Source organism: Lepus europaeus, chromosome 11 (assembly GCF_033115175.1).
Source record: "Lepus europaeus isolate LE1 chromosome 11, mLepTim1.pri, whole genome shotgun sequence".
Taxonomy (NCBI): domain Eukaryota; kingdom Metazoa; phylum Chordata; class Mammalia; order Lagomorpha; family Leporidae; genus Lepus; species Lepus europaeus.
Genome location: NC_084837.1, coordinates 56,974,451 through 56,990,437, shown reverse-complemented (window position 1 = coordinate 56,990,437; position 15,987 = coordinate 56,974,451). Strand labels below are relative to the sequence as shown.

Below are 15,987 nucleotides of genomic sequence, written 5' to 3'. Positions count from 1 at the left end.
TAGAGGTGTGTATTCAAACTCAGTGAAAGAAAACAAGTAATCAAATTTTAAAATGGGCAAAAACTCTGAATAGAGGTTTCCCCAAACAAGATATATGAATAGCAAATAAGGACAGAAAAGAGTGCTAAACATCATTTGTCATTAGGGACATGCAAACTAAGCCACAATGAGATAGATCACACACCTATTAAAATAACAAAAGTTTTAAAAATTAACCATATGGCAGGTAAAGCAACCACCTGCTTTACTTTGGACCCAGCTCCTTGCTAATACACCTAGGAAAGCAGCCAAAGATAGCCTAAGTACTTGGGCTCCCGCACCCATGTGGGAGACCTGAATGAAGCTCCTGGCTCCTGGCTTTCACCTGGCCCAGCCCTGGCTGTACCAGTCATTTGGGGAGCGATCCAGCATATGCAAGATCTCTCTCTCTCTCTGTTTCTCCTTCTCTCTCTCTGTAATTTTGCCTTTCAAATAAATAAATGAACAAATCTTTAGAAAAAGGAAGACAAATTCTGTCATAAAAAACAAACATTGACTGGGACTCTAAGGCTTGGTTTTAACTGTCTTTAACAGTTTTGTGGAGAAATAGATATACATATTTAGAGTAAAATTTGATCCGTTGTGAAACCATCACCAGAACCATGAGAATGAGCATGTCCAATGTCCAGAGAAGTTTCCTACTGTGCTTTTCCAATCCATCCCTTTTACCACTCCTACACACCCATCCTCAGGTAACCACTGATCTTATTTCCATCACTAAGGTTTTGTTTTGTAAAATTTTCTGTAGGTGAAATACACAATCTGTACCTTTTTTTAAAGTTTGCATTGAGATTCATCTATATTGTTGCATGCATCAGTAGCTCATCTTTTTTTTATTGCTTAGTATTCCATCTTACAAGATATACTACAGTTTGCGAATGTATTAATTTGTTGATGGGCATTTAGGTTGTTTCTAGTCCTTAGTTATTACAGAGAAAACTTATATGAACAATTTGTGCTGAAGTATTTGGGCTGAGCAGAGCCAAAGCCAGGAGCCAGGAGCCAGGAGCTTCCTCCTGGTCTCCCACGTGGGTGGCAGAGGCCCAAAGACTTGGGCCATCTTTGCAGCTTTCCCAGGCAGCAGAGAAATGAACCAAAAGGTGCTGTAGACTGCAGCTTAACCGGCTACGCCACAGCGTTGGCACCACAACAGCACACCCAAATCCCTCTACCCTTCACTTCTAGGCCCTCACTAACCAGGGGGAAACCCCATTCCAACACAGCTCACCAGGCCCCTGCCTGCGACTCAAATTCCACGACCAGGGTGTTTTCTCTCTAACATCCGTTAGGGGGCGCAGAGGCAGGAGGCCCAAGCCCTTGCCTCTCTAGCCCAGACACAACGCCGGCCTTGACTTCCGGTCCCACTGTGTTCCGCTTCCGAGGAAATGTACGGGTTACTCTACGGCTTCCGGACGGTGAGGGCTGAAGAGATCCTGGGCAGTGGATTCCTTCGTCTGTGGTGTTAGGCATCCCAGCAGCTGTTCAGGGGAAGTGCACCGGGATCACGGCTGCCCCGAGCGGACCTTTCATCTCCACCAGAGGGGAAGCAGAGTGCCCTCATGGCGGCCACCGCGCAGCCCAAGAAAATCGTGGCCCCGACCGTGTCCCAGATCAACGCGGAGTTCGTGACCCAGGTGAGTTCGAGCGAGTGGGTGACTGTGAGGGGGTAAGGACGCCGAGGCCTGCTGGGGGTGCGCTTTTCTCCGGGACTAGGCGCACCCGGGAGACATTCGTTCGTCAGTTCATTCACTCAAGTATTTTTACCGAGAATCTGCTGTGTGCGAGCAGCACACACTGTGCTAGGTGCTAGGTATACCCATGGTGGAAGAGGCGGCTCTGGCTGGAGGAGTTCGGGATCCAGGAGAGGGAGATCGGTCAAACGAGAACTGCTGCGTGAGTTTTGCTGTTTCGGAGGTTGTCGCAGGAGCGTTGGGTTCACAGAGGAAAGGGCACCCCGGTGTGTCTGAGACTGGGAAGGGGGCCTCAAAGCACCGCTTCTGCCTGGGTGACTCTTGAGGAAGAGTGGGCTTCGTCTTGGCCGCAGAGTGACCTCGGTTTTTGAGCGGAGTCACACGAATCCGACAAGACGCGAACAGAATGAAGCTGCTGTTTGAGAGCGTTCGTTAGAACCTCGTTACTGTGTCGCATTCTGAGCCGCAGACGGCTTTGAATAGGGAACCACGATTCTGCAGTCCTCAGCTACGTCCCTAATCCTTCTTAGTTGCTTGGGAATTGGGTAAGAGTTTAAGTGCCTTGTGCTGCTTTCTCTCTGTTCTCCATCATAGTAGATTTGTCAGGGCAGAAGCCCACGGGTTGTTTTGAGTCTTTCCTTTCCTTTAACCCCCACGTCTCTACAGTCTGAATATCTTTTAGATTCATCTGCTTCTCTACATCCCTGTCCCCTCAAGCCAGGCTGCCTTTCTTTGGTTCCCACCTGGACCAAGGCATCCTAATCTGTCACCTTTCCTTTTGCTGTCCTCCAGCCCATTCTTCTGTTGCTGTTGGAGTGATTTTACTGATCATGTCACTTGCCGCCTTCAAATCTGTGAAGAGCCCTAATTGCCTTTAGGATGATGACTGGAACTCGTCAAAGTCTGAACTGTGCCTAAGTTATGTTTTCATTTACCTCTCTTTCCGACTTTGTGCCTTGGCCCCAAGGAACTGTTTATGTTGAATGTGCCATTCAGTTTTTCATCTCCTGACCTTTCAACATTGTTCCCTCTGCTTGGACCCTTCTTTTTTTCCTGCCTGCTTTTATTCATTCTCATTCTTCTACACTATTTTAAAAAAAATTTTTTTTTAAGATTTATTTATTTATTTAAAAGAGTTACAGAGAGAAAGACAGAAATCTTCCATCTGCTGGTTTTCTCTGAAGCCAGGAGCTTCTTCTGGGTCATCTTTTTGAGTGCAGAGGCCGAAGGACTTGGGCCATCTTTCCCAGGTGCATTAGCAGGGTGCTGCTGGATCAGAAGTAGAGCAGCCAAGACTTGAACTGACACTCATATTGGATGCTGCCCCGCTTCTACACCGTTTTATAAGGAGACTCTTTTTGACATCTTAAACTACATTAGCGCTCTTTTTGCCATACACCTGTACTTTTATGGTAAAACTCATTTATTAGAGTCTTGTTCTTATAAAGTTTACATTTTAGAGGGAAGAACCAGACAAATGAACATATAGTTTCAAACATAGGAAAATGAAATAGGATGTTGTGACATTTATTGATGTAGGATTTATGAAAGGCAGGAAAATCTTCAGCTGATATTTGAGGTAACAGCTGAATGCCAAGAGGGAACCAGTTGGGAGAAGAGTAAGAAAGCAGTCCAGGAAATACCAAATGCACATGCCCCTGAGGTATGAATGCAAAGACGGCCAGGATGGGGGCTGGCATTGTGGCATAGTAGGCTGAATCTCCGTCTGCGGCATATGGGAGCTGGTTTGAGTCCCAGCTGCTCCTCTTCTGATCCAGCTCTCTGCTATGGCATGGGAAAGCAGTGGGAGATGGCCCAAGTGTTTGAACTTCTGTACCTGCATGGGAAACCTGGAAGAAACTCCTGGCTCCTGGCCTTGGATCAGCTTTCCTAGTTGTAGTAAGTAGACAATGGAATGTTTTTATGTTGTATGAAACTGGAGAGTTTGAGGAAGGACACTATGTGTTTGGATATAGTAGCAGAGGAAAAGGAAAACTCAGAAAAGAAATATAATAGATGTATAATAAATGTTTGTTATATCTTTAGTATAGATGAACAGTTTAGAAGATAAGACTTACATTTTATTTGTAAGTCCCAGAATTCATCCAAGTATATTCAGTTCTCTCAAAGTATGATGTTAGATGACTGAGTTTGTGATGCCCATAGAGAACAGGATGAGGAAATCAAGATATCACAGAATAATTGGGTTTGAGCTCAAAATTTTCTGTTGTATTGGAGAGTGATTAATAATTTGGGAAAGTGTCATTTAAGTAGGCAGTAACTGTAATGTTTTTATTTAAAAAACAATATTGGTTTATTTGAAAGGCAAACTGTCAGAAAGAAAGAAATCTTCTATTGGCTGGTTCAATCTCCAAAGCCTGCAACAACTGGGGCTGTGCCGAGCTAAAGCCAAGAGCTAGGAGCTCCATCTGGGTATCCCGTGTGAGTGGCAGAAACCCAAGTACTGGACCATCATCTGCTGCCTCCCAGTGTGCACATTAGTGAGAAGCTGGATCTGATTTGGAGGTGGGATTTGTCCTAGGCACTCCTACATGGGGATGCAGCATCCCAAGCCACAGCTGAACCCACTGCACTACAATGCCTGTCCCAATTACTATATATATATATATTTTTTTTTGACAGGGAGAGTTAGTGAGAGAGAGAGAGAGAGAGAAAGGTCTTCTTCCATTGGTTTACCCCCCAGATGGTTGCTACGGCTGGTGCACTGCGCCGATCCGAAGCCAGGAGCCAGGTGCTTCCTCCTAGTCTCCCATGCGGGTGCAGGGCCCAAGCACTTGGGCCATCCTCCACTGCCTTCCCGGGCAACAGCAGAGAGCTGGACTGGAAGAGGAGCAACCGGGATAGAACCGGCGCCCCAACTGGGACTAGAACCCGGTGTGCTGGCGCCGCAGGCGGAGGATTAGTGGCGCCGGCCACTCTAATGTTTTTAAAAACTTTTCCCTAGGGCCAACATTCTAACTAAAGAGGCTTTTTAAGTGTGTTGACTATATTAAATGTTAAGCTAGTTCTACAAGCAAAGAAAGACACAGATCCTGTTTCTTAAGTGTTTTAATTAAGCTAGGAAGAAAGAGGGCTAAGCAATCAAATAATATAAAAAGATAAAACTGTAGTATAGTTATTTATGAAATGAAGAAACTATTTTTTTTTTTTAAGATTTTATTTATTTGAGAGGTAGAGTTACAGATCGAGGGAAAGAGAGGTCTTCCTCTTCCAGTTCACTCCCCAAATGGCCATAATATACAGAGCTAGGCCGATCCAAAGCCTGGAACCAGAAGCTTCTTTCAGGTCTCCATGCAGGTGCAGAGGTCCAAGCACTTGGGCCATCTTTCATTGCTTTCTCAGGCCACACGTAGAGAGCTGGATCGGAAGTAGGGCATCTGGGACACGAACCCGTGGCTATGTGGGAAACTATGTGGGCACTGCAAGTGGAGGCTTAGCGTACTATGCCACGGCACCCCAGAAGAAGCAATTATTGCTATTCAGTAGGATTGAAGAAAGCCTCACAAAAGAGGTAACATTTCAGATTTTACTTTATTTGGCCACCCATCCATCCCTGCATTTATTCATCCATCATACATTATTTGAGTGCTTCTAATATGCCAGACACTGCTTGGAGTCACCTTTTAATCAATAATTTGAGTATTTGTGCTTGCTAGAGTTTACTATCTTTAGGAAATTGTAGTTTAGTGTTTTTTTTAATAAGTTATTGAGACTGTTGTTTTTTAATATTATACAGCCCAAATATCTGGAGAAATTGTATATATGAATTAAATTTCACCTTCCAGGTGAAACCTAATGAAATGAAATACAACATACCAATTTCTTTGTTTTCTGTGATAACCAGTTAAGAGACTGCTGTTTTTAGGTTTTGTCTATGTATGTTCATATTTACAATTTACAGTCATTTAAAGGTTTATTATTTTACAGATAAACGTTCATGAAGAATTTGAATCTGATTTTTGATACTTACTGAACTAACTTTAATCTTGAGCAGATCACTTATCTTTCTAGACCTGGGAGTCCTTATCATTATGCTGAAGCTGTTTGTGGTTACTAATTCTTTTTTTTTTTTTTTTAATTTTTGACAGGCAGAGTGGACAGTGAGAGAGAGACAGAGAGAAAGGTCTTCTTTTTGCCGTTGGTTCACCCTCCAATGGCCGCCGCGGTAGGCGCGCTGCAGCCGGCGCACTGCGCTGATCTGATGGCAGGAGCCAGGTGCTTCTCCTGGTCTCCCATGGGGTGCAGGGCCCAAGGACTTGGGCCATCCTCCACTGCACTCCCTGGCCACAGCAGAGAGCTGGCCTGGAAGAGGGGCAACCGGGACAGAATCCGGTGCCCCGACCGGGACTAGAACCCGGTGTGCTGGTGCCGCAAGGCAGAGGATTAGCTTAGTGAGCCGCGGCGCCGGCTTTGTGGTTACTAATTCTTAGTCTTTCCCTAGCAGTAGTTGGAAAAGAATGTTCTGGATTTGTTATTTTAAAATTACAATGGCTGGTTACAGTGCAAAACACTATTGGTATTTAGTGGATCTCTGCTAACACCCAGAATACCCAATGCCAGTAGTTGCGTTTTAAGAAACAGCTTATTGAGATAGCTCCACAGTGGTATGATCTATGACTTATTGTTTATATTGTTTACTTTCACAGTTAGCATGTAAATACTGGGCTCCCCACATCAAGAAAAAATCACCTTTTGATATAAAGGTAAGTGTTTCTGGTTTTTTATTTACTTTGTAAAAGTTATACTCTTAAGGGTTGATTCAACACAAACTTTTCATAATTTTATCTATTTATTTATCTTAAATTTTATTTATCTATTTGAGAGGTAGAGTTACAGACAGAGAGAGGGAGAAAGAGAGAAAGGTCTTTCATCTGCTGGTTCAGTCCCCAAATGGCCAGAGGTGAGCCCATCTGAAACCAGGAGCAAGGGAGCTTCTTTAAGTTGTCCATGCAGATGTAGGGGCCCAAGCACTTGGGCCATCTTCCACTGTTTTCCCAGGCCATAGGCAGAAAACTGGATCAGAAGAGGAGCAGCTGGGACTCAAACCGGTGTCCATATGGGGTGCTGGTACCACAGGAGGCTTAGCCTACTATGCCACAGCTCTGGCTCCCATACTTTTTTAAATGTTAAAAATACATTTTTTGATTATCAAACTAATCATTATTCATGTTAGAAAATAGAGAAAGTACACATCAGAAAATAAATACCACTGGGGCCAGCACTATGGCACAGTGGGTTAATCCTCCACCTGCGGCGCCAGCATTCCATATGGGTGCTGGTTCTAGTCCCAGCTGCTCCTCTTCTGATCCACTCTCTGCTATGGCCTAGAGAAGCAGTTGAAGATGGTCCAAGTCCTTGGGCCCCTGCACTCACGTGGCAGACCTGGAAGAAGCTCCTGGCTCCTGGCTTCAGATCAGCGCAGCTCCGGCCGTTGCGGAATGAACCAGCAGACATAAGACCTTTGTCTCTTCCTCTCACTGTCTGTAACTCTACCTCTCAAGTAAATAAATAAAATCTTTAAAAAAACACACAAAGAAAATAAATACCACTATCCCAAGGTAATCTCTATTTTAATTTTGTTGTATTTCCTTTAAACTTTTTGAAAAAATGAGTGTTCAAACAATTTATGTAAACATTTCCCTATTAATAGATTATTAGGTTGTTTTGAATTTAATTTATCATCATAAATGATCATGTAATGAATATATTTGTAAGATTGTAGATGTTTTTGACAGTTCATTTAGGATGTAGTCTATTTTTGATTTTCTGGTTACTGAATGAGGCAATGGTCTGTGATACTGGTAGAAGGAGTAGGAGTTGTTTAACATAAGGGATTGGAAATGTAGGGACCAGTAGTGTCATGTGGGAATAAATTTATGGTTCACCTGAAACAATTTATAACAAATGGAAAATTTCTAGGTGTAATATTAATTCTTATTTGATTAAGAGAGGTCTTTAAATGAAATAGATTTGGGTATATTGCATGCCATTAAACAAGTAAGACTCACATTATTTTTTTTAATTTTTAATTAATTTTTTGAAATGTTTTGAAGACTCACTTTAAGTTCTTCCCTTATAAATTGAGTTGTGATGCTTCAGGCACCCTTAGTAAAGCTGAGCTTTTTAGCCCCAAATTTCTTTCATTGTAAATATGTTTTTGTTTTGTCAGTAATCATGCTTTTTTATACATCAGGAGGGTAATCATAAATATAACTCTTAAATATTAGCAGAGTTGCTTTATCTTACTATATTCTGTTTGTAAATCTTGATGTCACTACAAGATTGAATTGAACCCATTAAAGTTTTTTTTAAGAGATTAGCTCTAGATCATTTTAGCATGTTAGATTATTCTAGATAAAGCTATGTATGTCAGAAAAACTTTATTAGAAGTTGGTATTTAAAGGGAATTATGCCCTTCATTTTCCTACTTAATTTGCATTTTTATAAAACAAAAAACTCTAACACAATTTTCTCTAAGAGATTAACAAGACTAGTTTATTACCCCCATCCCACTACCACCCACCATATTGTAGGTTTTGATTTTTTTACTACTGACACGTTACTATTCTGCTACTGGTAGCAGTTTTTGAAGACTTGCCGAGTGCCAAATTTGTACCATTTCTTTACATGACCTGGCTCATTTATGACAAGCCTATATGGTAGTTTATATCGTTAGATCCCTTTTGTGGGTCAGAAAACTGAGCCTTAGAAAGGTCAAGCCCTTGCCCAAGAATCTAGTCGTTAGTTGTGAAGGTGGATGATTTTAACCAGGCTTCTAACTCCACAGGCTGAATTCCTCAGTGTTGTTATACCATTCTGCCTGCCCTAACGTGAATGAATGGAAATTCTGAGGCTTTATCAAGTTCATTTGGGTAATAGGATATAATAATTAGCATTTATTCCTATTAGGTCTTTTAGCTTTCTGTCTGGCTTTTGAGCATATTGTTATGTCTCTTAGTTGGAATCTGAAACAATTATATACTTTAAAATTAGGTTTAAAAAAGAAAATCATGATCTTCTGAATTTTTATTTTCTCCAAATATAAGTGTGCCTAGGGCTCTGTTTTTATAGAAAATATTATTTATCTTTACTACTTTGCTTTCTGTCACTTCATATTTTGAGAAATGTCATTATTTTTTGAAAACATCTTAAGTATTATTTCTGTAGTAGTAATATTTGATAGTTTTCCTAAATCCAACTTATTTTGTATAAAGTCAGTAGTTGAAAATATCAGTTTAATTCAGCATTTGGAAAAAAATTATTTGAAATAGTAAATCTTTTTCTATTTTTGATAACAGGTCATTGAAGAGATATATGAAAAAGAGATTGTCAAATCAAGGTAGGGATGAGTTTAATTTTTTTACATTGAGACTGGAGGGTGACTAGGGTGGTTCCCATCTGAACTTTTGTGATCAGAACTTAGAGCTTTGTTCTGTTTTTTATTGGCCATCAACTCAATGGTAGAAGAGAACTGTATATCTAGGCATGGAAAAGTCTTGAATTATTTCCTTGTCTTCTAATTTTTGGCTCAGATTAGAGGGATAAATTCTCTAGAGTTTATTTGATTTTTGAAAGGATTTGAGACCGGTGCCGCGGCTCACTAGGCTAATCCTCTGCCTGCGGCGTGGGTACCCCGGGTTCTAGTCCCAGTTGGGGCACCAGATTCTGTCCCAGTTGCTCCTCTTCCAGTCCAGTTCTCTGCTGTGGCCCGGGAAGGCAGTGGAGGATGGCCCAAGTGCTTGGGCCCCTGCATCCGCATGGGAGACCAGGAGAAAGCACCTGGCTCCTGGCTTCGGATCGGTGCAGCGTGCCTGCCGTGGCGGCCATTTGGGGGGGTGAACCAACGGAAAGGGAAGACCTTTCTTTCTCTCTCTCTCTCTCTCTCTCTCTCTCATGGTCTGACTCTGCCAGTCAAAAAAAAAAAAAAAAAAAGATTTGAGAGAATAAACTTGGATATTTTATTTCAATTTAATACTAATTTTTGTCATATCTCATTTGTCATTTCTCATAAATTTTTAAAATTTTTTTCATTTCTCATAAGTCTTAAAAATATTCCTTAGAAATTATGAAAGTAAGATAAATAATACTAAATATATATTATGTAAAATATATGATGAATTAAAGAATACATATTATTTTTGAAATACAAGGGAGAAAGTTCAATAAATCTCCTTCCCCGTTCATTAACACTTGATTTATTTTTTTTCTTTTTTTAAGATTTATTTATTTATTTGAAAGAGTTACACAGAGAGAGAAGGAGAGGCAGAGAGAGAGGGAGAATGAGGTCTTCTGTCTGCTGGTTCACTCCCCAATTGGCCTCAATGGCTGGAGCTGTGCCGATCCAGAGCCAGGAGCTTCCTCCAGACCTTCCCACGTGGATACAGGAGCCCAAGGACTTGGGCCATCTTCTAGCTTTCCCAGGCCACAGCAGAGAGTTGGATTGGAAGTGGAGCAAGGCGCCCATATGGGATGCTGGCACTGTAGGCAGTGGCTTTACCCGTTACGCTACAGCACTGGCCCCCACCTGACTTATTTATGTATATATCTGTCCCATTCCCTCCTACTGTTTTTTTTTTTTTTTAATAATTTTTTTTTTTTTATTTTTTGACAGGCAGAGTGGACAGTGAGAGAGACAGACAGAGAGAAAGGTCTTCCTTTGCTGTTGGTTCACCCTCCAATGGCTGCCGCGGCTGGCGCACTGCGGCTGGTGCACCGCGCTGATCCGATGGCAGGAGCCAGGTGCTTCTCCTGGTCTCCCATGGGGTGCAGGGCCCAAGGGCTTGGGCCATCCTCCACTGCACTCCCTGGCCACAGCAGAGAGCTGGCCTGGAAGAGGGGCAACCGGGACAGAATCCGGTGCCCTGACCGGGACTAGAATCCGGTGTGCCAGCGCCGCTAGGTGGAGGATTAGCCTATTGAGCCACGGCGCCGGCCCCCTCCTACTGTTTTTTAAACATGAGTTTACATGCCATGCTCCAATGTACTTTTTTTTTTTTTTTAATTTAACTATATGCATTGGACATCTTTCTGTATATTTGTTTGTAGACTTAACTGCCTAGTGAGTATTTTAAAAGTAAAGTTGACTACATGTTTTAATAAGAAATAGAAACACTATGTTAAGAATGTTAGATATTTTGTAAAATCTTCTATTTGATGACTTTTTCAAGATTTATTTATGCATTTGAAAGGCAGAGTTACAGAGAGGCAGAAACAGGCAGAGAGAGACAGATCTTCCATCTGCTGATTTTTTTCCCCAAACAGCTACAACAGCCAAAGCTGGACCATTTCAAAGCCAGGTGCCAGGAGCGTCTTCCACATCTCCCATACAGGTGCAGGGGCCCAAGCACTTGGGTCATCCTTCCACTGCTTTCCCAGACCACAGCAGAGAGCTGGATTGGAAGTGGGGCAGCTGGGTCTTGAACCTGTGCCCATATGGGATGCTGGCGCTGCAGATGACAGCTTTACCAGTTATACCACAGTGCTGGCCCCTAATGACTTTTCACATTTTTAAGTTTTAGGAGATAAATGTTGCTAAATATTATGAGGGCAAATTTATGAAAATATCAATATAGGAGGCTAGTTATTTTGTTTTGTTTTGTTATAATAGTTGATTCATGACCTAGGAGAGGTACATAGGGTCAAAGGCCATGTTAAGGATTTTGTTCTTTATTTGAAAAACAATAGGCAGGCAATGAAGACTTGTATGCATTATGGTGATATTTGAAGGAGAAAATTGGGATTTTAAGGGGGAAAAGGCAGAAAATTAGTTGAGTAAGTATTGGAATAATCAGGTTCAAGTAATCATGGGTTGGACTTGCATAAAAAGTTGACAAGTAGTGGAATTGTCAATTTGAGAAAAATAGAAGTGGAGAGACCTCAGAGGTAGGCGCAGTGGGTGAGAAAAATGGTGAAATCAAAAATTATTCCAAAGTTTTTTGCTTACGTTACTTGGTGGTTAGAAGTGCTATTACCAGTTTTTGCCATTGTCGTTGTGAAATGGGAACTGGGTATAGATTACTAGTTCACTCTTTTTTTTTTTTTGGACAGGCAGAGTTAGACAGTGACAGAGAGACAGAGAGACAGAGAGAAAGGTCTTCCTATTTCCATTGGTTCATCCCCCAAGTAGCCACTATGGCCAGCGCACTGCACCGATCCGAAGCTAGGAGCCAGGTATTCCTCCCATGCGGGTGCAGGGCCCAAGCACCTGGGCCATCCTCCACTGCCTTCCCGGGCCACAGCAGAGAGCTGGCCTGGAAGAGGAGCAACCAGGACAGAATCTGGCGCCCAACTGGGAGTAGAACCTGGGGTGCCGGCGCTGCAGGCGGAGGATTAGCCTAGTGAGCCACAGCACCGGCCTAGTTCACTCTTGATGATCTTAAATTCTAGGTACTTAGGTGCCATGCAGATGGAGCTGTATAATAAGCAATAAGTATCTAGGTGTAGAGCTCAGAGAGACAACTTGGGATTTTCATCAAACACCATTTCCAAGCTAACAGTTCCAGTAAGCTGGGTAAAGTGCTTGTGTTCATGGATCTTATATTCCAGTGGGGGGAGGTAGGCAAACAACTTAAAGGTGTGATATAATGTCAGAAGGTACTGCTATGAATTAAATTGAAGTATAGTTGGGAGGTAGTGACAAAGTCAACTATTTTAGATAGATTAATCAGATTTCTCTGAAGCTGTGACATTTGAGTAGATACAATATCTGTCCTATTGGTTTGCGAGTGGGTATGGATGAAATTGCCTGAGGAAACTTAACTAAAGAAGAATGGATGAGTAAATTCAAGGATCCTTTATTTCTTTTTTTTTTTTTTAAGATTCATTTATTTATTTGAAAGTCAGAGTTAGAAAGAGAAGGAGAGGCAGAGAAAGAGAGAGAGAGGGAGAGGGAGAGGGAGAGGTCTTTCATCTGCTGGTTCACTCTCCAGATGGCCACAACAGCCGGAGCTGTGCCAATCCAAAGCCAGGAGCTGGGAGCTTCCTCCAGTTCTCCCATGTGGGTGCAGGGGCCCAAGGACTTGGGTCATCTTTCACTGCTTTCCCAGAACATAACAGAGAGCTGGATCAGAAGAGGAGCAGCCGGGACTAGAACTGGCACCCATATGGGATGCTGGCGCCACAGGCGGAGGATTAACCTACTGCGCCACAGCGCCGGCTCCAGGATCCCTTATTTCTTACATGTAGATGATTTCTAGGATTCTTATTTCTTTGGTATTAAGAATGTACAAATCTAAAAATTATCTTGACTCTTCAGCTATTACTTACTTCAGTTTTTTCATTTAATCTCTTGCTATTAATATTTCTCCCTCAGTGATAATTTTATAACAAACTAAAAGCTGTGGATGATTTTTAAGCCATATAGACTTAGCTACATTATTTTTAATTGCTGAAAGAAATGCCTCACTAGTGGGATTCAAAGATTTACGTTGGCACTTTTTTTGTAAGATTTATTTATTTACTTGAAAGTCAGAGTTACACAGAGAAGGAGAGGCAGAGAGAGAGGTCTTCCATGCGATGGTTCACTTCCCAGTTGGCTGTAACGGCCTGAGCTGTGCTGATCCGAAGCCAGGAGCTTCTTCGAAGTCTCCCACGCAGGTACAAGGGCCCAGGGACTTGGGCCATCTTATGCTGCTTTCCCAGGCCATAGCAGAGAGCTGGACTGGAAGTGGAATGGCCAGGTTTCGAACCGGCGCCCATATATGATGCCGGCACTGCAGCGCCAGCCCCACCTTGGCATTTTTAATAACCATATTCTCAACTTGAGCAAATTTTTAAATACTAAGAGCACCTCTATAATACATAAACAATAGTATTATTCAAAGATTTAAATGAACAGATTTCTAAAATTGTTAGAGAAATTGAGATCGAGATCTTCCATATGCTGATTCCCTTCCCAGATACTCCCAGTTAAAACCAGGAGCCCTGAACTCTGTCTGGGTTTCCCATGTAGTTGACAAAAATCCAAGTACTTGAACCATCACCTGCCTCCCAGGATATGCATTAGCAGGAAGCTAGAATTGGAGGCACAGCAAGGACTTGAACCCAGGCACTCCGATATGGGATGTGGGAATCCCAAGTACTCTGTCAAACTATGCCCTGATGACCAATTTTGTATGCTAGTGCCTGAGAAAATTATTTGGCTATGTCCTTGTGGCCATCTTCAGTATTAGGGGGAATGGCTTGATGCAGTATTTATTAACTTTTTGGTAGGCTATCAAGATAGGCAGGTTATAGGCATAAAATACTCTTAATATTATATATTATGTTATATATAATATATGTTGTTTGCACAGTCACCCTTTTTTCCCCAGGAGGCATCTGGAAATAAATTCATCAGTTTTTAATATTTTTATGGTATGAAAATAATAATTTCTAATATTTCAAAATTAAATAACTTAAAAGTCATATTGCTCACTCCCCACCCCCCAAATTAATGTGTGACATATTCTACAGTTAATTAGTTTTTCTATTTTTTAACTGAAAAAAAATTTTTTTGTTGTTGTTTTGTTTTTTGTGTTTTTTTTTGGACGGGCAGAGTTAGACAGTGAGAGAGACAGAGAGAAAGGTCTTCCTTCCGTTGGTTCACTTCCCTAATGGCCACTACGGCCGGCACACTGCGCCGATCCGAAGCCAGGAGCCAGGTGCTTCCTCCTGGTCTCCCATGCGGGTCAGGGCCCAAGCACTTGGGCCATCCTCCACTGCTCTCCCAGACCACAGCAGAGAGCTGGCCTGGAAGAGGAGCAACAGGGACAGAATCCGGCACCCCAACTGGGACTAGAACCCGGGGTGCCAGCGCTGCAGGTGGAGGATCAGCCTAGTAAGCCCTGGTGCCAGCCTAACTGAAATTTTTTAAGAAAGTTATTTGAGAGGCAGAGGGTCAGAGAAAGAGAGCTCTCATTTGCCAGTTCACTCCCCGAATGTCCACAACAGCCCCTGTTGGGCTGGTGTCAAAGTTGGAAGCCAGAAACTGAAACTGGATCTCCCACAACGGTGACAGAAATTCAGTTATATGAGTCACTGCTGCCTTCTTGGTCTGCATTAGTATGACTCTGGAATAAGGAGCTAGGGCCAGAAATTGAACCCAGACACTCTGATGTGAGACATAGCGTCTTACCCAGTGTCTTAACTAGGCTGTATGTCTACACCCATTTTTGCTATTCTTGCAATAACAGGTTTGGCAAGCTTTATTAAGAATTTTAATCCAAGTTTGATTCTAAAATCTTAAAAAGAATAATTGTTATTTGTGAAGTGCTTAGACTGTGCCAGATTCTAAGCACCTTGTACATAGGGTCCCATGTATGACTATAACCATACTATGATACTATTTATCTTCATTTTATGGGTAGGGAGACCAAGGCACAGAGAGGTTAAGCGACTTGCCTAAGATATTTTGGTTCCTTGGCTCCTGTCAATACTTTGTTCTTAAATTGGACAGTCTACTACTTACTAGTACTCTGGTTTGATTTTGTGTACATGAATGTATGGGTGTGTATATTTCAAGTAAACTCTATTTACAAAATCAGGCTGCTAATTGGATTTTGGTTGAGGATTAGAGTATGATTATCAATCCCATTATGAATATAGTCAAGTGATTTATATACAAAAAAAAGGGAGGGAGGGTGACATATAGCAACTTACTTTTGCCAAAGTGTTTGTGTTTATTTTTATTTGAAATGTTCAAACCCCTTTTAAATAAAATATAAAGCAGAAAGGGATATTAAAGCAAATGATGTGTAGCCAAATGAATAATTCATAACTACCACTTAAGTCAAAACAAAATGTTGTTGCATCCCAGAAACTCTGAGCTTGTTCCTTTGCTTTGACATTTTAGTATGTTAGTATGTAGACATGACCCCTATAGTTTTAGTTTTGTTTCTTTTTGAGGTTTAAATAAATGGAACCACATGGTATATACCCTTTTGTGATTGTCTTCTTTTGTTCCCTTTTTTTTTTTTTAATTATCTATTTAACAACCTTAGAAGTAGGTAGGTTAGAAGTTTATAATATCAGGGTGCTTGTCAATCTCTTAATTTTTTTGGGGGGGGCTTTTCCTATGTGGTTGCCAGGGAGCTGTCATAGTTCTAAACCTCATACTTTCATACAGCTATATCCCAAAAGAGGAATTGGGGGCAATTATAGCAGCAGAGAGACTTCCTTTTGCGTACTCTCCCCTCCATTCCTTTTCAGATTTAATGATTCAGTCACTGATGAAATTAATGAACCCGATTTATTTTGC

At 41.8% G+C, this 15,987-nt stretch overlaps 1 protein-coding gene across 1 annotated transcript in view; it reads left to right on the top strand.

Annotated features, from left to right (window-relative positions):
- Positions 1-1,406: 1,406 nt before the first annotated feature.
- Positions 1,407-15,987, top strand: part of AQR (aquarius intron-binding spliceosomal factor) — a 102,310-nt gene continuing 87,729 nt past the window's right edge. Inside the window, exons 1-3 of the mRNA XM_062205578.1 lie at positions 1,407-1,673; positions 6,398-6,454; positions 9,050-9,090. Of these exons, the coding sequence (XP_062061562.1) occupies positions 1,599-1,673; positions 6,398-6,454; positions 9,050-9,090 (173 nt within the window). The 5' untranslated portion in view covers positions 1,407-1,598. The remainder of the gene's footprint in view (positions 1,674-6,397; positions 6,455-9,049; positions 9,091-15,987) is intronic.